Here is a 20,212-nt window from a genome sequence, read left to right as displayed (position 1 = left end):
ATCCTAGGGTCCTTTCGCAGGCTTTCCAGAGTCAGGGAGGCCATGCAGCGTAAGTTTGCAGAGACATTCGATTCTGAGTCTCTGGGTTACTAAGGATTACATTATCTGTAACTACCTCCTCCCGGCCATGTACAACTGCTTGGGTTACTGGTGACTAAAAACAATCCCTTGAAGACTGCTGCAGAGTGTTATCCTCTGCATCCATGCTGACACAATCCTCCTCCTCCTCTTCTTCCTGTGTGTTTGGTGGGCCCGCAGAATGCTATCTGGATAAAGTTGGCCTTGAGAGGAAAGGAAGTCCTCCTTTTCCTCCCGCTGTTCTGCCTCAAGTGCCCTGTCCATGATTCCACAAAGCGTGTGCTCCAGCAGGAAGACTAGAGGGACAGTGTCACTGATGCATGCATTGTCGCTGCTCACCATCCTTGTGGCCCCCTTAAAATAGTGACAGGACAGTGCATGCATTCTTGATCAGTAGCCACTGGCGTGGCAAAAAGAAGCCAAACTCCCCTGACCCTGTCCTGGTGCCATACTCACACAGGTACTCATTGATGGCCCTCTGCTATGTGTGCAGCTGCTGCAGCATTGCCAACGTTGATTTCCACCTGTTGGGCATGTCACAAATGAGGCAGTTGGTGGGCAGGTTGCATTCCCTTTGAATGTCAGCCAGCCGAGCACTGGCATTCTATGACCAGCGGAAATTACCACAGACTTTTCGGGCCTGCCTCAAGAGATTTTGTTGGCTTGGGTACCTGCTCAAGAACCGTTGCACCACCAAAATCAGGTTGTGTGCCAAACCTGTCGGAGGGCGGAGAGAAGGTTGGTGCCATTGTCGCATACAACCATTCCTGGCTGAAGCTGGCATGGCGTCAACCACCTCTGAGCCTGCCCCTGCAGAGCTGACAGAATCTCTGCCCCAGTGTGGCACCTGTCCATTAGGCAGACCAACTCATCTGAGGACAAATCTGCAGAAGAAGCCATAGAGGAAGAAGTAGAGGAGGGGGTGGAGGAGAAAGCTGTGGCAGAATCACCACTAGCATTTTGGAGGCGTAGTGGCGGAACAAGCTCCAACAGCACTGAACCCTGTCCTGCATCCTTCCAAGCTGCCAGCAGAGTTACCCAGTGCGCTGTGAGGGAAAGGTAACATCCCTGCGGTAATAGGAACCTTACTGCTGACCGCCTTGTCCAACAAGGCTAAAACATTGCCTTCCACATGCCGGTAGAGAGCCAGAATGGCCTTCCGTGAAAAGAAATGGCATTTTGGAACCTGCCACTGAGGTACAGCACATTACACAAATTCACAAAAGGGGGCAGAGTCTACCAGCTGAAAAGGCAGCAGTTGCAGTGCTAGCAATTTGGCCAAGGAGAGGTCTGCCTTTTTCTTTGATGTGGGTCTTTCAAGTGCTGTTGCCAATGGACTGCATGGCAGGTCGTCATATGCCTGGTCAAGCATGTAGTGCCCAAGCGGCTGCTGTTCTGGCCACGCTTGATCCGCTTCAGATATAGGTTGCAAACAGCAAAGGTGCGATCTGCTGCATACGAGTCGAAAAAGGCCCACACCAAGGAACTTTTAAAAGTCAGTGGGGAGTCAGCTGCACCCTGCACCTGCGGTGCTCTGCGGTGTGATGCAATAGGGAGGCTGCCCTTAAGCTGCCCCTTAGAGGACATCCTGCCTCATTGGAGTTTTGCCTCCTACTCCTCCTCCTCATCACTTTCCTCATCTCTTTTCTGCACCCAGGTACAGTCAGTGACCTCATCATTCCCTCCCTCCTCATCACTGGAGCAAAATTGGCAGTATGCTGCAGCTGGGGGAACATGACTGCCAGTTTCTTGTCCTTCTGTGGTACCCCCTGTCTCTAGGCTCACGTTACTCCCTTCCTCAAGCTGGGAACCAACATCGGAGCCTTCAAATTGCCAGTGGAATAGGCCACTTTGGCAACTGCGTTGGAAGGCAAACTACTCTGAGTCTGGGTGACAGAGGATGAGGAGAATGAGGACGGCTTCGTTATACACTCCACCAACTGTTCTGCATGTTGTGGCTCAATAACACGGCCAGCAGCAGAAAAAAAGGACAAGTGTGCCCCACGCCCACCTGCAGAGGATGCACCCTGTCCACGACCACCACTGTTGACCGTAGACAGAGAGGCTGCTTGCCCTCTTTTAGTGGCCTGTGAGCGTCTGCCTCTTGGTGGCCTTCCGGACATGATGTATTTTTTGTTTTGCAACACCACAGTACACTGTATTAGATACTGTGTACATCGCCTGAAGTGTATTAGAAGCTGTACACACTGTATTAGACACTGTGTACACCACCAGAAGTGTAGTAGAAACTGTACACACTATATTAGATACTGTGTACACTGCCTGCACTGTATTAGAACCTGTACTACGGCTGCACTGTATTGTATACTGTATACACCACCAGAAGTGTAGTAGAAACTGTACACACTGTATTAGATATTGTGTACACCACCTGCACCGTGTTAGAAACTGTACTACGGTTGCACTGTATTGTATACTGTGTACACCACCAGAAGTGTAGTAGAAACTGTACACACCATATTTGATACTGTGTGTACACCGCCTGAAGTGTATTAGAATTTGTACACACTGTACTAGATACTGTGTACACCGCCTGAAGTGTATTAGAAACTGTACAAGGGTTGCACTGTATTGTATACTGTGTACACCACCAGAAGTGTAGTAGAAACTGTACACACTGTATTAGATACTGTGTACACCTCCTGTACTGTATTAGAAACTGTACAATGGCTGCACTGTATTGTATACTGTGTACACCATCAGAAGTGTAGTAGGAACTGTACACACTGTATTAGATACTGTGTACACCACCTGCACTATATTAGAAACTGTACACCGGTTGCACTGTTTTGTATACTGTGTACACCACCAGAAGTGTAGTAGAAACTGTACACACTATATTAGATACTGTGTACACTGCCTGCACTGTATTAGAAACTGTACACTGGCTGCACGGTATTGTATACTGTGTACACCACCAGAAGTTTAGTAGAAACTGTGCACACTGTATTAAATACTGTGTACACCGCCTGCACTGTATTAAAAACTGTACTATGGCTGCACTGTATTGTACACTGTGTACACCACCAGAAGTGTAGTAGAAACTGTGCACACTGTATTAGATACTGTGTACACCGCCTGCACTGTATTAGAAACTGTACTATAGATGCACTGTATTGAATACTGTGTACACCACCAGAAAAGTAGTAGAAACTGTAGAAACTGTATTAGATACTGTGTACACCACCAGAAAAGTATTAGTACTGTATTAGAAACTGTACTACGCCTGCACTGTATTGCATACTGTTTAGTAGAAACTGTACACACTGTATTAGATACTGTGTAGACCGCCTGCACTGTATTTAAAACTGTACTATGGCTGCACTGTATTGTACACTGTGTACACCACCAGAAGTGTAGTAGAAACTGTGCACACTGTATTAGATACTGTGTACACTGCCTGCACTGTATTAGAAACTGTACTATGGCTGCACTGTATTGTACACTGTGTACACCACCAGAAGTGTAGTAGAAACTGTGCACACTGTATTAGATACTGTGTACACCGCCTGCACTGTATTAGAAACTGTACTATAGATGCACTGTATTGAATACTGTGTACACCACCAGAAAAGTTGTAGAAACTGTATTAGATACTGTGTACACCACCAGAAAAGTATTAGTACTGTATTAGAAACTGCACTACGCCTGCACTGTATTGCATACTGTTTAGTAGAAACTGTACACACTGTATTAGATACTGTGTAGACCGCCTGCACTGTATTAGAAACTATATTATGGCTGCATTGTATTGTATACGGTATAGTAGAAACTGTACACACTGTATTAGATACTGTGTAAGGCGCCTGCACTGTACTAGAAACTCTACACACTGTATTAGATACTGTGTACACCGCCTGAAGTGTATTAGAAACTGTACACACTGTATTAGATACTGTGTACACTGCCTGCACTGTATTAGAAACTGTACAACGGCTGCACTGTATTGTATACTGTGTACAATACCAGAAGTGTAGTAAAAACTGTACACACTGTATTAGATACTGTGTACACCACCAGAAAAGTAGTAGAAACTGTACACACTGTATTAGATACTGTGTACACCACCTGCACTGTATTAGAAATGGTACAACGGCTGCACTGTATTGTATACTGTGTACACCACCAGAAGTGTAGTAAAACTGTACACACTGTATTAGATACTGTGTACACCACCAGAAAAGTAGTAGAAACTGTACACACTGTATTAGATACTGTGTACACCGCCTGCACTGTATTAGAAACTATACTACGGCTGCACCGTATTGTATACTGTTTAGTAGAAAATGTAGACACTGTATTGGATACTGTGTACAGCGCCTGCACTGTATTAGAAACTGTACACACTGTATTAGATACTGTGTACACCGCCTGCAAAGTAATACTGTAAAACTGTAAAACTGTACTATGGCTGCACTGTATTGTATACTGTGTACACCACCAGAAGTCTAGCAGAAACTGTATGCACTGTATTAGATACTGTGTACAACGCTTACACTGTATTAGAAACTGTACAATGGCTGCACTGTACTGTATACTGTGTACACCACCAGAAGTGTAGTAGAAACTGTACACACTGTATTAGATACTGTGTACACCGCCTACACTGTATTAGAAACTGTACTACAGCTGCACTGTTTTGTATACTGTATACACCACCAGAAGTGTAGTAGAAACTGTACACACCGTATCACATACTGTGTGTACACCGCCTGAAGTGTATTAGAAACTGTACACACTGTATTAGATACTGTGTACACTGCCTGCACTGTATTAGAAACTGTACAACGGCTGCACTGTATTGTATACTGTGTACAATACCAGAAGTGTAGTAAAAACTGTACACACTGTATTAGATACTGTGTACACCACCAGAAAAGTAGTAGAAACTGTACACACTGTATTAGATACTGTGTACACCACCTGCACTGTATTAGAAATGGTACAACGGCTGCACTGTATTGTATACTGTGTACACCACCAGAAGTGTAGTAAAACTGTACACACTGTATTAGATACTGTGTACACCACCAGAAAAGTAGTAGAAACTGTACACACTGTATTAGATACTGTGTACACCGCCTGCACTGTATTAGAAACTGTACTACGGCTGCACCGTATTGTATACTGTTTAGTAGAAAATGTAGACACTGTATTGGATACTGTGTACAGCGCCTGCACTGTATTAGAAACTGTACACACTGTATTAGATACTGTGTACACCGCCTGCAAAGTAATACTGTAAAACTGTAAAACTGTACTATGGCTGCACTGTATTGTATACTGTGTACACCACCAGAAGTCTAGCAGAAACTGTATGCACTGTATTAGATACTGTGTACAACGCTTACACTGTATTAGAAACTGTACAATGGCTGCACTGTACTGTATACTGTGTACACCACCAGAAGTGTAGTAGAAACTGTACACACCATTTCAGATACTGTGTACACCACCAGAAAAGTAGTAGAAACTGTACTCACTGTATTAGATACTGTGTACACTGCCTGCACTGTATTAGAAACTGTACAACGGCTGCACTGTATTGTATACTGTGTAAACCACCAGAAGTGTAGTAAAAACTGTACACACTGTATTAGATACTGTGTACACCACCAGAAAAGTAGTAGAAACTGTACACACTGTATTAGATACTGTGTACACTGACTGCACTGTATTAGAAATGGTACAATGGCTGCACTGCATTGTATACTGTGTACACCACCAGAAGTGTACTAAAACTGTACACACTGTGTTAGTTACTGTGTACACCACCTGCAAAGTAATAGAAACTGTACTACGGCTGCACTGTATTGTATACTGAGTACACCACCAGACGTGTAGGAGAAACTGTACACACTGTATTAGATACTGTGTACACTGCCTGCACTGTATTAGAAACTGTACTATGGCTGCACTGTATTGTATACTGTGTACACCACCAGAAGTGTAGTAGAAACTGTACACACTGTATTAGATACTGTGTACACCGCCTACACTGTATTAGAAACTGTACTACAGCTGCACTGTTTTGTATACTGTATACACCACCAGAAGTGTAGTAGAAACTGTACACACCGTATCACATACTGTGTGTACACCGCCTGAAGTGTATTAGAAACTGTACACACTGTATTAGATACTGTGTACACCCCCTGAAGTGTATTAGAAACTGTACAACCGCTGCACTGTATTGTATACTGTGTAAACCACCAGAAAAGTAGTAGAAAACGGTATATATATATATATATATATACACACACACACACACGAGACTGTGCAGACACTAACTGGATATTAGGAGACTAACCTACACTACACAGCACGGCTCCAAATTTTTGGGGTGTTAGCCTCTGTGAGCCTTTAGCCTGTTTCCCTACAATGTTTAAACAGGCTCCCTAAACACACAAATGCTGGTCTACATTACCAGCACCTGTGCATCTTTAGCTCTGTGCTAGTGTTTACCTCTCTGGATATATCCATACAATCTTGCTTACCAGCAATATATCACGTTACTTGATGACTATATGATTTTTATGCTCCTGAAGAAGCGTATCTTTACGCACAACATGTTGAGCGAATAAGTGAAAATTTTGTGCCCGGATCCACATCCTGACCCACAGCATTCTATACTTACATCCCTATTTGGATATTACTACGGGAATTTCAATTACCGCCCTTCTGGATGTATTATTGTATTTTTCTATTTTACAAAGTGGTGTCAGAGTTTGTGTTTGGGGTATACAATACTAGTTTCATGAATTTTATATGTATCTATATGTAATAATCTTCTTTTTTCTTTAATTAACTTCCTACAAAATAAACAAACCTAATTATTTTATATTGTCTACCTGTGTGCCTTTAAAGTCCACCCTTTTAGCTTTTAGTTTCTGTATGTCCATTATTGGGACGTTGGCACACTGCTACCCGTGTACTCACAGTGTCACCCTGTGAAAGTACACATCAAATTTGAAATCCTTTTCAATAATTTCTGCCAGGGTATGTAAACTTATGAGCACAACTGTGTGTGTGTGTCTATATATATATATATATATATATATATATATAGATATATATACTTTGTTATTTACATTTACAGTTTTCCCTCTAAGTAGTTGTGTAGTATGTCACTGTTGAATAAATACACAAAATAATAAGTCTCTTACCTTGAAGAGGACGTTGGCTCAGTGATTTGACGCTGCATTCGTGCATGTTTCATCAAATGTTCCTTCAAGGCATTTTGGACCTCAGCAGGAATATCAGGTGAAGTGTGGCTGATTTTCATTGCCGCCTCTTGCACCTTCACTGAATATTTGCCATTCTGCTTAATTTCCTTCTTCTCATTGGTTTCCACCATTTCAGGTGGGGCGCTGGGTATGCAGGGAGGGGCAGCCTGCACGGTGCAAGTAAGTGGTTTACTGCGCCAACACGGCCAGCACAACTTCCAGAAGACGAAGAGGGAGACCACCAATAGTGCCAACCCACAGAAACTGACCACCACGGCAAGGAGGCTGACAGATATATCTGTAAAAAGAAAAACATGTTTTTTAAAATGCTTCTGTCCCCTTGAAAAAGTCCCTCCACTTGGTGCTGCTATATTGAATGCTATATTAGAAGTCTTTTACGTGTGGCACTTTCTTATTTGAGGGGGGCTAGGTACATAAGTGACCAATCTACTTTTTGTGTTTTTTTTGTTTAGAGGGTGTGTTTTTTTAGGGGTGTATTTAGGGTAGTTTTTTATTATTTTCTGTTGTGGTTTATTTTGCCTTTTTTTTGAGCATTCAATCCCTATTTGTATTTGTAATTTTGTCTGTCTGTTCTGTTCTTTTTATGACAAAAAATATAAAATAATGAGGTCAATAAGGGACTTTTTTGCCACAAGAACAGGTCCAGGGTAGTAAAATAAAAAGGAGTTTCTATAACCCTCAGGAACCATTTAAAGCAACCCTATCACGCCACAGGTTCACTCTGCTTAGTAGATCACCTGTAAAAGATATATAAATATACTTACATACAGGTTGCCTTTGTGTTTAAAGCCTGCTGCTTCTCTGTTCCCCAGCTGCTGCAAGTAATCCGCACATCTGATGTGTGAAACACCTGTTCTCCCGCCAGCTACTGTGGTTCCTCGTGCTTGATCATTTTGCCATCAAATTTCACAAAAATGTTAAGAAATTGTACTGGAATCAGTATAAGCAGCTGGTCTTCCTCACATATAAAGAAAAAGATTCCTTTATTCTTTATAGGGGATAGAGATGGGCTGACCCCCCCCCCCCCGTTCAGTTCACAGCAGAACTCCCTAACAGGGGAAATGTCTCGCAGTTGCAAATCATCTTTGCAGATCACTCTTTTTAAACCAAATACATTTACATGCGAATCTGGGATAATGCAATCTCAGACAGTGACAGTATTTCAGTATCTCAGTGATGCTGAAACTTAGTTGCTTGCTGCAGAGAGAGGAGAGTAGGAACACCAGTGGCCGGCGCCCTAGGCAGCAGTGTGCCCTAGGCAGCTGCCTAGTTTGCCTAGTGGTAGCATGCAGACCTCCATAACCACCGGCCATGGTTGTGGGGATGAGGCCCTTGTCCCCATCAACATGAGGACAAGGTGCTTTGGCCCCCTTTCCCCAAATCACCCCCTCCCGATGTTGAGGGCATGTGGCCTGGTATGGTTGAGGAGGGGGGGGGCGCTCGCTCAATCCCCCCCCCATTTCCTGACCTGCATGCCCGGATAAGGGTCTGGTATGGATTTTGGGGGAAACCCCAACCTTTTTTTCTATGTACCGTTCATTTTTTTTTTACTCAGCTGTCAGTGGAGAAGCCCATTGACAGCCGATGACTCATCGGTTGTAAAGGACGCCCGCGGTCCAGTGGATAATAGTGATGGGTGAAAGTATATATTGCTAATACCAAGGCAGAAGAGAAGAGGGATGGAAGAAATCAATGAGATGTGCAAACCATGTGGAAGACAATTGCTGGTGTTCTGATCCTATTAATACGACAGGCAGGCAGCTGCAGTATTTACAGATAGTGTACTGTGTCCCCTGCACAGTGTGCACCTAAAGCTACCTGAAGACAATTGCTGGTGTTCTGATCCTATTAATACCATAGGCAGGCAGCTGCAGTATTTACAGTTAGTGTACTGTGTCCTCTGCACAGTGTGCACCTAAAGCTACCTGAAGAAAATTGCTGGTGTTCTTCTGATCCTATTAGTACCACAGGCAGGCAGCTGCAATATTTACATTTCGTGTACTGTGTCCTCTGCACTTGGTGCACCTAAAGCTACCTGGAGACAATTGCTGTTGTTCTGATCCTATTAGTACCACAGGCAGGCAGCTGCAGTATTTACAGTTAGTGTACTGTGTCCTCTGCACAGTGTGCACCTAAAGCTACCTGAAGACATTGCTGGTGTTATGATCCTATTAATACCACAGGCAGGCAGCTGCAGTATTTACAGTTAGTGTACTGTGTCCTCTGCACAGTGTGCACCTAAAGCTACCTGAAGACAATTGCTGGTGTTATGATCCTATTAATACCACAAGCAGGCAGCTGCAGGATTTATAGTTAGTGTACTGTGCCTTCTGAACAGTGTGCACCTAAAGCTACCTGAAGAAAATTGCTGGTGTTATTCTGATCCTATTAGTACCACAGGCAGGCAGCTGCAGTATTTACAGTTAGTGTACTGTGTCCTCTGCACAGTGTGCACCTAAAGCTACCTGAAGACAATTGCTGGTGTTCTGATCCTATTAATACCACAGGCAAGCAGCTGCAGTATTTACAGTTAGTGTACTGTGTCCTCTGCACAGTGTGCACCTAAAGCTACCTGAAGACAATTGCTGGTGTTCTGATCCTATTAATACCACAGGCAGGCAGCTGCAGTATTTACAGTTAGTGTACTGTGTCCTCTGCACAGTGTGCACCTAAAGCTACCTGAAGACAATTGCTGGTCTTCTCATCCTATTAATACCATAGGCAGGCAGCTGCAGTATTTACAGTTAGTGTACTGTGTCCTCTGCACAGTGTGCACCTAAAGCTACCTGAAGAAAATTGCTGGTGTTCTTTTGATCCTATTAGTACCACAGGCAGGCAGCTGCAGTATTTACAGTTTGTGTACTGTGTCCTCTGCACAGTGTGCACCTAAAGCTACCTGAAGACAATTGCTGGTCTTCTCATTCTATTAATACCACAGGCAGCTGCAGTATTTACATTTAGTGTACTGTGTCCTCTGCACAGTGTGCACCTAAAGCTACCTGAAGACAATTGCTGGTGTTCTGATCCTATTAATACCACAGGCAGGCAGCTGCAATATTTACAGTTAGTGTACTGTGTCCTCTGCACAGTGTGCACCTAAAGCTACCTGAAGACAATTGCTGTTGTTCTGATCCTATTAATACCACAGGCAGGCAGCTGCAGTATTTAAAGTTAGTGTACTGTGTCCTCTGCACAGTGTGCACCTAAAGCTACCTGAAGACAAATGCTGGTGTTCTGATCCTATTAATACCACAGGCAGGCAGCTACAGTATTTACAGTTAGTGTACCGTGTCCTCTGCACAGTGTGCACCTAAAGCTACCTGAAGACAATTGCTGTTGTTCTGATCCTATTAATACCACAGGCAGGCAACTGCAGTATTTAAAGTTAGTGTACTGTGTCCTCTGCACAGTGTGGACCTAAAGCTACCTGAAGACAATTGCTGGTGTTCTGATCCTATTAATACCACAGGCAGGCAGCTGCAGTATTTACAGTTAGTGTACTGTGTTCTCTGCACAGTGTGCACCTATACCTGAAGACAATTGCTGGTGTTCTCATACTAATAATACTACAGGCAGACAGTTGATTCTGCTAGCTGCAGTATAATCAGTATATATATATATGCACATCCTAGCTTTGTGCAGCTACATCTCACTGCAGGCCATTAGTATGTCTGGAAGGCCAACAAGAAGAGGCAGACAGTCACAAGCCAATAAAAGAGGACAAGTAGGCTCTGTGTCTAGAGGCAACAGTGCTGGTTGTGGACACGGTGCATCCTCATCAGCACGTGGCCGTGGGACACGCTTATCTTTTTTTTCGGCACCTGGCTGTGTTGAGCTGCAACGTGCCGAAGACTTGGTAGAGTGGATGACCAAGCAGTCCTCATCCTCCTCATCTTCTCTCACCCAGGCTTAGGGTACTTTGTCCGGCAAAACAGCTGCCAACGCGGCCTCTTCCCTCGGCTCAATGGCATCAGTCACTCCTTCCCTAGCCCCACCATGTCCTCCTGAGGAGTCCCCCAAACTGTTTAACCACAGTGTTGGGTACATGCTACAGGAGGATGCCCAGTGTTTTGAAGGCTCTGATGATGGTACCCAGCTAGAGGAAGGCAGTAACGTGAGCCCAGATAGAGGGGGTGCCCAAAAAGGACAGCAATCTGGCAGTCATGTTCCCCCAGCTGCAGCAAACTGCCAGGTTTGCTCCAGTGATGAGGAGGGAGGGGATGATGAGGAAGCCACTGACTCCACATGGGTGCCTGATAGGAGAGAGGAGGAGAGAAGGAGGCACATCTCCAACGAGGCAGGATGCCCTCCAGGGGCCAGCTTAAGGGCAGCACACCGACTGCATCACACCGCAGAGCTCCGCATGTGCAGGGCGCTGCTGTCTCTGCGATTCTAAAAGTTCTTTGGTGTGGGCCTTTTTTTGAGATGAGTGCATCAGATCCCACCGCTGCTATTTGCAACATATGTCTCAAGCGTATGTCGCGTGGCCAAAACATTACCTGCTTGGGCACCACATGCTTGACCAGACATATGTCGACCTGCCATGCAGTTCCTTGGCAAGCGTACCTAAAAGACCTACACCAAAGAACAAAGCGGACCTCTCCTTGCTCCTCATCAGCTGGGATCTCCAACCCCACTATACCTTCAGTCCTCTCTGAAACTTGCATTGCGAGGAATGAAGGTGTAGAGTTAGGTGTGTCACAGCCAAGTACTTGCGGGCAGTCTGCTATCGGTACACCGACGTCAGATTGTACCAGGTAAATTTCCCTGCCCCAGCTGCTGCACCGCCAAAAGAAGTTCGCTCCCAGCCATCCACATGCCCAGCGGTTGAATGCTAGCTTGGCTAAATTAATAGCACTTCAACTGCTGTCTTTTCAGTTGGTAGACTCTGCCCCCTTCTGTGAATTTGTGGAATGTGCGGTTCCTCAGTGGCAGGTTCCAAACGCCACTTTTTCTCACGGAAGGCGATTCCGGCTCTCTACCGGCATGTGGAAGGCAATGTCTTGGCCTCGCTGGACAGGGCCGTCAGCTGTAAGGTGCATATTACCGCTAACTCATGGTCCAGCAGGCATGGACAGGGACGTTACCTATCTTTCACTGCGCAACTCTTCTGGCAGCTGGGAAGGATGCAGGACAGGGTGCAGTAGTGTTGGAGGTTGTTCAGCCACCACACCTCCAAAATTCTACTAGTGGTGATTCTGCTACACCTCTCTCCTCCACCCCCTCCACTTCTTCTTCCTCCATGGCCTCTTCCTGTGCTGATTTGTCCTTGGAACCAGCGGTGCTCCGTAGGCGTTCAAGGGGCTACGCAAGCACGCAGGCAAAAAGATGCCATGTGGTGCTTGAGCTGGTGTGCTTGGGGGACAGGAGACACACTGTGGCAGAGATTCTGTCAGCTCTGCAGGGGCAGGTTCAGAGGTGGTTGACGCCACGCCAGCTTAAGCTAGGTATGGTGGTTTGTGACAATGGCACCAACCTCCTCTCCGCCCTCAGACAGGGACAACAGACCCATGTGCTCTGTTTAGCTCACGTCCTTAACTTGGTGGTGCAGCGGTTCTTGGGCAGGTACCAGGGCTTACAGGATGTCCTGAGGCAGGCCAGGAAAGTCTGTGGGCATTTCCGCAGGTCATATAGTGCCTCTGCTCAGGTGGCTGACCTCCAAAAGGAATTTAACCTGCCCAAGATCTGCCTAATCTGTGACATGCCCACCAGGTGGAACTCAACTTTGGCCATGCTGCAGCAGGTGCACACACAGCAGAGGGCCATCAATGAGTACCTATGCGACTATGGCACCAGGACAGGGTCAGGGGAGCTTGTTTTTTTTCCCCACGCCAGTGGGCTATGATCAGGGATGCATGCACTGTCCTGTCACCATTTGAGGAGGCCACGAGGATGGTGAGCAGTGACAGTGCATGCATCAGCGACACTGTCCCTCTAGTCCACCTGTTGGAGCACACACTGCGTGGAATAATGGACAGGGCACTTGAGGCAGAAAAGAGGGAGGAAGAGGAGGACTTACTTTTACCTCTCAAGGCCCCCTTTATCCAGACAGTGTTCCTGCATGCCTGCCGATCACACAGGAAGAGGAGGAGGAGGAGGATTGTGTCAGCATGGAGGTGGAGCCTGGCACTCAGCATCAGCAGCAGTCTTCAAGGGATCATTTACAGTCCAAAGAAACCCATGGACTTGTACGTGGCTGGGAGGAGGTGGCTGCAAATCATGTCATTCTTAGTGACCCAGAGGACTCTGGACCAAATGCCTCAGCAAACCTAGGCTGCATGGCCTCCCTGATTCTGCAAAGCCTGCGGAAGGATCCTCGTATTCGTGGTATGAAGGGGAGGGATCATTACTGGCTGTCAACCGTCCTAGATCCACGTTACAAGGGTAAGGTTGCGGACCTTATCTTGCCATCGCAGAGGGAGCAGAGGATGAAACATCTTCGGGAGGCCTTGCAGAAAGGTTTGTGCAATGTGTTTCCAGAGCCTGGGAGGTTACAATTTCCTGGTCCTCCTGGACAACGTGTTGCTGAGGCTTCGGTCAGTCACAGAAGGAACGGTGGAGAAAGTGGCCGTCTGACCAATGCGTTCAGACAGTTTTTTAGTCTGCAGCCCCAAGGTATGATCGGTTCTAGCAACCATCGCCAGCGTCTGATTCACATGGTGCAGGAATACCTAGGGGCAAGATCAGACTTGGACACCTTTCCCACTGAAAATCCTCTGGGTTACTGGGTCTTGAGGATGGATCACTGGCCAGAGCTTGCACAGTATGCAATTGAGCTACTGGCCTGTCCTGCATCCAGCGTTCTTTTGGAACGCACATTCAGTGCTGCTGGAGGCTTTGTAACCGATCACAGGGTGCGCCTGTCCACCGAATCGGTCAATCAGCTGACCTTAATAAAAATGAATCAGTCTTGGATCACCAGCTACCAAGCACCTGATGCTGATGTAACTGAATATTTTTTTTTTTTAATGTGAGATCCCTTCAAGACTGCCTATGTTGATGCTGAGCGACTGAGTGATCCTGAGTGATCCTGTTATGCTGAGTGACAATCCTCTTCCTCCTCAATTTTCATGCTGATAGCTTGTAAGAACATTTTTGGTTCTGGGCACCGCCGCCAGTAGCTAAGGCCCAATTTTTCTGCCCCTGTTTAACAGGGCGTGTAATTACAATTTTTGATGCAATACTTTGCAGCAGGTCTCATTCCTGCACTCCAACTATAGTATCTGTAAGGGGTTGCAGTGTTGTGACAGCAGTGCCCAAGACCCAATTTTTCTGCCCCTGTTTAACAGGGGCATATAATTACAATTTTTGATGCAATACTTTGCAGCAGGGTTCATTCCTGCGCTCCAACTAGAGTATCTGTGAGGGGTTGCAGTGTTGTGGCACCAGCACCAGTGCCCAAGGCCCAATTTTTTTGCCCCTGTTTAACAGGGGCGTGTAATTACAATTTTTGATGCAATACTTTGCAGCAGGGCTCATTCCTGCACTCCAACTATAGCATCTGTGAGGGGTTGCAGTGTTGGGGCACCAGTGCCTAAGACCCAATTTTTCTGCCCCTGTTCAACAGGGACATGTAATTACAATTCTTGATCTAATATTTCACAGCAGGGCCCATTTTTGCGATCACCAAGAGTAACTGTGAGGTCTAATGCCCTGTACACACGATCGGACATTGATCGGACATTCCAACAACTAAATCCATGGATTTTTACCAACGGATGTTGGCTCAAACTTGTCTTGCATACACATGGTGGCACAAAGTTGCCGGAAAATCCAATTGTTCTGAACGTGGTGACGTAAAACACGTACGTCGAACTATAAATGGGGCAGTAGCCAATAACTTTTGTCTCTTAATTTATTCTGACCATGCGTGGAACTTTGTGCGTCGGATTTGTGTACACACGATCGGAATTTAACCGACTGAATTTTGTTGTCGGGAAATTTTATAGCCTGCTCTCAAACTTTGTGTGTTGGAAATTCCGACAGAAAAAGTCAGATGGAGCCTACACACGATCGGAATTTCTAACAACACAATCCGTCGGAAAATCCCACCGTGTGTACAGGGCATTACAGTGTTGTGGCAACACCACCACCACCACCAAAGGCCCAATTTTTCTGCACCTGTTCAACAGGTGCATGTAATTACAATTTTTGATATAATATTTCACAGAAGGGCCCGTTCCAGGGCCCACCAAGAGTAACTGTGAGGACTTACAGTGTTGTGGCACCAGCACCACCACCACCAAAGGCCCAATTTTTCTACCACTGATCAACAATGGCATGTAATTACAATTCTTGATCTAATATTTCACAGCAGAGCCCGTTCCTGCGCCCACCAAGAGTAACTGTGAGGGCTTACAATGTTGTGGCAACACCAACACCTAAGGCCCCAATTTCTGTAGAGTATATAGGGCCGGCCCCTACTTTCAAACATCCAACTTACAAACGACTCCTACTTGCAAACGGTAGGAGACAACAGGAAGTGAGATGAAATCTACCCCCAGGAAGGGAAATTCTCTCCTGTAAGAGTTAATATGGGAACAACGTGTCTCCTCTCCACTGATGCTTTATCACCAATCCTTGTTTCACTAAAAACCCCAAATTTTCAAAAAACATTTGTCATTGGGACAGAAAGTGAGATGAAATCTTCTGAAGAGGTGCACAGACAGCAAAACAAATGTTACAGGGGTGATAACCCTTCCCTATGTTTTCCAAAAAGCTTAAAAATAGATTTTTTGGCTGGAGCTACACTTTAAAAATGTACCAGTTCAAAATTACAAACAGATTCTACTTAACAACAAACCTATAGTCCCTGTCTTGTTTGCACCGCCTGTATACTGCTGTTCAGAGTATATAGGGCCTGGGGGCCCCATGCCTTTCATTTTTTTAATTTGGGTGCGGGGTTCCACTTAATATCCATACAATACCCAAAGGGCCTGGTAATGGACTGGGGGGTTGGGGGGTAACCATGCCGTTTGTCTCACTGATTTTGATCCATATTGCCGGGACCCGACATTACATTAAAGCCACAAGCAGTTTTAACTGATTTTTATTCCTTTACAAATTTCATTTTGTGCAGGGACTGTTCTAAGCACGGGAAACACGCGCCACTTTACAGGTATACTATAGACACTCCCCAGGTACAATATTTTAAGGAATATTTCACTTTTTTTCACTTTAAGCATCACTAAAATCACTGCTCCCAAAAAAACGGCCGTTTTTAAAACTTTTTTTTGCATTGATACATGTCCCCTAGGGCAGGACCCCAAACCCTTTTTAGGACAATAACTTGCATATTAGCCTTTAAAATGAGCACTTTTGATTTCGAACGTTCGAGACCCATAGACTTTAACGGGGATCTAAAGTTTGCGTGAACTTTCAGTCCGTTCACAGGTTCTGGTGCGAATCAAACCGGGGGGGGTGTTCAGCTCATCCCTAGTCATCACCTGGTCAGGCGTATGGCACCAAGCAAGATCCCTCCCAGAGTGGACACTGGTGGTGAATCACGTGTTGGTCCCACCATGTTATTTCACGCGCATGGCACGGAAGGCCATAGAGCATTAAGATTTTTATTACAGATTCATCCAATTATCATCTACTATTGGTCATCAATATAAACATGGTTATCAGTTACCCCTATTTTTGTGGGGGTTTTTTTTTATCTCTTTACAGTTTCTATTAGTATACAAAATTATGAATGGTTATAATGTATCACTGCTGTGTGTAAATATCTAACCAGTGTTTTTAATTTGTACCATCTCTGGCTGGAATGTACATTATAATAAAACATGTGTTCTTATGTATTTATTATATTTTGTTATTATGGTTATATTGTTATTATGTACTTTATTTACCAGTGGATGCACACCTCAAATAAAGTCCCAACCCCCTCCCATTCTCTGCATTGTTATACGGATGGAGGCACATTACCATATGGCCTCACATAAAGACCCAACCTGTCCCCCATTGTTCTCAATTGAATACTGGGCAAGTTCTGGCCAGTGGCCTATTCTCATGACCCGGTAAGCCAGTGGATCCTCTACTGGAAAGCTCTCCATGTCTGTTTTCTCCCCTAGATAATCTTCCACAATATGATGCAGACGCTGCCCATGGGATCTTGAAGCTTACAGCCCTGGGTGTCAAGGACTAAAAAATGTTTTAAATGCATCACTTAGGTGGCCCCCTTTTCCACCGCTTCTCTTTTGACCAACAGAAGCCTCAAAACTTTTCCATGAGACTAACCTAGCAGGGTCTGAAAAGGTGTTGCATTAACTCCTCTTTAAGGTGTGCTCAAGTTATTTCATCTTGTGCTCCCTCTGTGAGGGCAGGATGAGTTCCAAGACTTTCCCCTTGTAACGGTGGTCAAGGAGGGTTGCCAACCAATAATGATCCTTCTCCTTGATGCCACGTATTCCTGGGTCCTTTCGCAGGCTTTGAAGAATAAGGGAGCTCATGCAAAGCACGTTTGCGGAGGCATGAAAAGCAGAGTCCTCGGGTTCACTGAGGATTACAGTATCTGGAATTGTCTCCTCACAGCCATGTACTACTCCCAGGGTTTCTGGGAACTGAAAATTGTCTCTTAAGGTTTAACGTATGTCTTCCTCTGCTTCAATGCCTCCAAAATTGCCAGAATACTCCTTTTCCCTCTCCTCTTGTGTGTTCTGTGGGGTCGCAAGAATAGTGCCTGTATAAGGTGGGCCTTGAGAGGAGAGAAAGTACTTCTCTTCCTCCCCCTGCCTCGAGTGCCCTGTCCATAATGCCATACAGAGTATGCTCCAGCAGGAACACAAGAGGGAGTGTGTCACTGATGCATGCATTATCACGGCTCACCATCCTTGTCGCCTCCTGGTGACAGTACAGTGCATGCATCCTTTATCAGTAGCCATTGGTGTGGGGAAAAAAAGCAGAGATGCCCTGAGCCTGTCCTTGTGCCATACTCACACAGGTACTCATTGATGGCCCTCTGCTGCATGTGCAGCCACTGCAGCATTACAGCAAGTTGAGTTCCACCTGGTGGGCATGTCACAAATTTGGAGATTTACGGAGCAGGTAGAATTCCCGCTGAATTTCAGCCAACCAAACACTGACTATGTATGACCACCTGAAATGGCTACAGACTCTTCTTGCAACCCTGGGTACCTATTTAAGAAACACTGCACCACCAAATTCAGGACATGTGCCAGGCATGGTACATGTGTGGTCAATTTGATATTCCAATCGCACACATTCCCGGTAAAATGTCACAAAAATTAATGGGTGCTGTAGCGATCACCAGTTGGGTTCTGGAAGTATCAGACAAATGAACATCATCACCAGCACACCATGGATCAGCAAAAAGAGGTTGTCCAAAAAAGGTTTTTAATGGAAAAGAGTTACATCACAAAAGAGGTGCAACGTTTCGGGGCCGCACAGGACCCCTTCGTCAGGCAAGTGATGGGGTGCATAGTGTAAAACACAATATATATACAGTGGTCACCAATTAGTAAGAAAACATGTGCAGAATGAGAAAATGAAAAAAATAGTGAACTCCCCCTCACACTGACGTCAGATTGACGTCAGAATCCCGCCTAAATCATTAAAAATTGTAATGTGCAAAGACAAAACAAAAGGTTGACAATAATGGTATACTAAAATCATGGATTGCGGATCGCCACTTACATGTGTTCATAATAGTCTCGGATCGGCTAAGATTGTCGGGTCTGCCCGCTCAGGGCACAGGGTTACCAAGGACCCAGCGACTGCATGTCAGCTGGAGGTCCAGGGAGCCAATCGCATAGCGCCACGTATGTCGCGCATGCGCCCAGCTCCGTAGAGACCAATTGCTGTGATTACAGGCTGACCCCAACAAACCTGTAGCAATGCATTTTGTGACAGCCAAGCACCAAACCCATGAGCTTCGTGGGATGGTGATTGAGCACATCAAGCCACCCTATAGGGGTGGGGACCGTGACCGGTTACTTCTCCGCCGCGAGGCCTACTGGATTCATACCTTAGGCACAGTACACCCTGGGGGGCTCAACACCAATTTATCGTTTACATGCTTTATTGATGATAGGTGACAATTTCCTGTGTATGTTTTCTTTTCTGTCCAGGTCTTGGTTTTGTTATGATGTACATATAATTTTGATCATCCATGCATTGTCTGAGCAATAACTCATTGGATATTTATATACCTTGTACTTATACGTACTTGGTACTTCTCCTTAAATCACGTACGAATCCGTCGGACTTTGGTGTGATCCTGTGTAGGCAAGTCCGGTCGTTAGAAAGTCCATTTAAAGTCCGCCAAAAGTCCGTCAAAGTCTGTCGAAAGTCTGTCGGACAGGCTGTCGGACTTTTGTAGCCAAAAAGTCCGACCATGTGTACGCCCCATTAGAATCTGTTGTCCAGATTTATAGCTGGTTTCCCAAAATGTAAAGAGCTTTTTTGCTGCAACAGTGGTTCATAGGACAATTCGCAGATAAGGGCATTGAGGAGGGGGTGGAGCTGACAGATCTCTCATCATCACCCTTAGCTGTATGGAGACGTGGCAGCAAAACAAGCTCCAGCACTGAGCCCTGTTCTGCATCCTTCCTAGTTGCAAGCAGAGTTACCTAGTGTGCTGTGAATTAAATATATCGTCCCTGACCATGCTTGCTGGATCACGTGTCAGCAGTAATGTGGACCTTGCTGCTGACTGCCTTGCCCAATGATGCCAAAACATTGCCTTCCACTTGATGGTTTAGAAATGGAATTGCCTTACGTGCAAGGAAATAGTGACTGGGAACCTGCCATTGTGGTAGAGCACATTCTGCAAATTCATGGAAGGGGCAGAATTCACCAGATGGAAAGGCATGAGATGTAAAGCCAGCAATTTGGAATAGCTG

The 20,212-nt window shown here is 45.4% G+C and overlaps 1 protein-coding gene across 1 annotated transcript in view; it reads right to left on the bottom strand.

Annotated features, from left to right (window-relative positions):
• Positions 1-20,212, bottom strand: part of SYT10 (synaptotagmin 10) — a 155,619-nt gene that overhangs the window by 90,785 nt on the left and 44,622 nt on the right. The window contains exon 2 of the mRNA XM_073621726.1: positions 7,266-7,623. Coding sequence (XP_073477827.1) covers positions 7,266-7,623 — 358 coding nt within the window. The remainder of the gene's footprint in view (positions 1-7,265; positions 7,624-20,212) is intronic.

Source organism: Aquarana catesbeiana, linkage group LG03 (genome assembly GCF_042186555.1).
Source record: "Aquarana catesbeiana isolate 2022-GZ linkage group LG03, ASM4218655v1, whole genome shotgun sequence".
NCBI classification, from domain to species: Eukaryota; Metazoa; Chordata; class Amphibia; order Anura; family Ranidae; genus Aquarana; species Aquarana catesbeiana.
The sequence above is the reverse complement of the archived record's forward strand: the minus strand, read 5'-3'. Positions and strand labels throughout refer to the sequence as shown.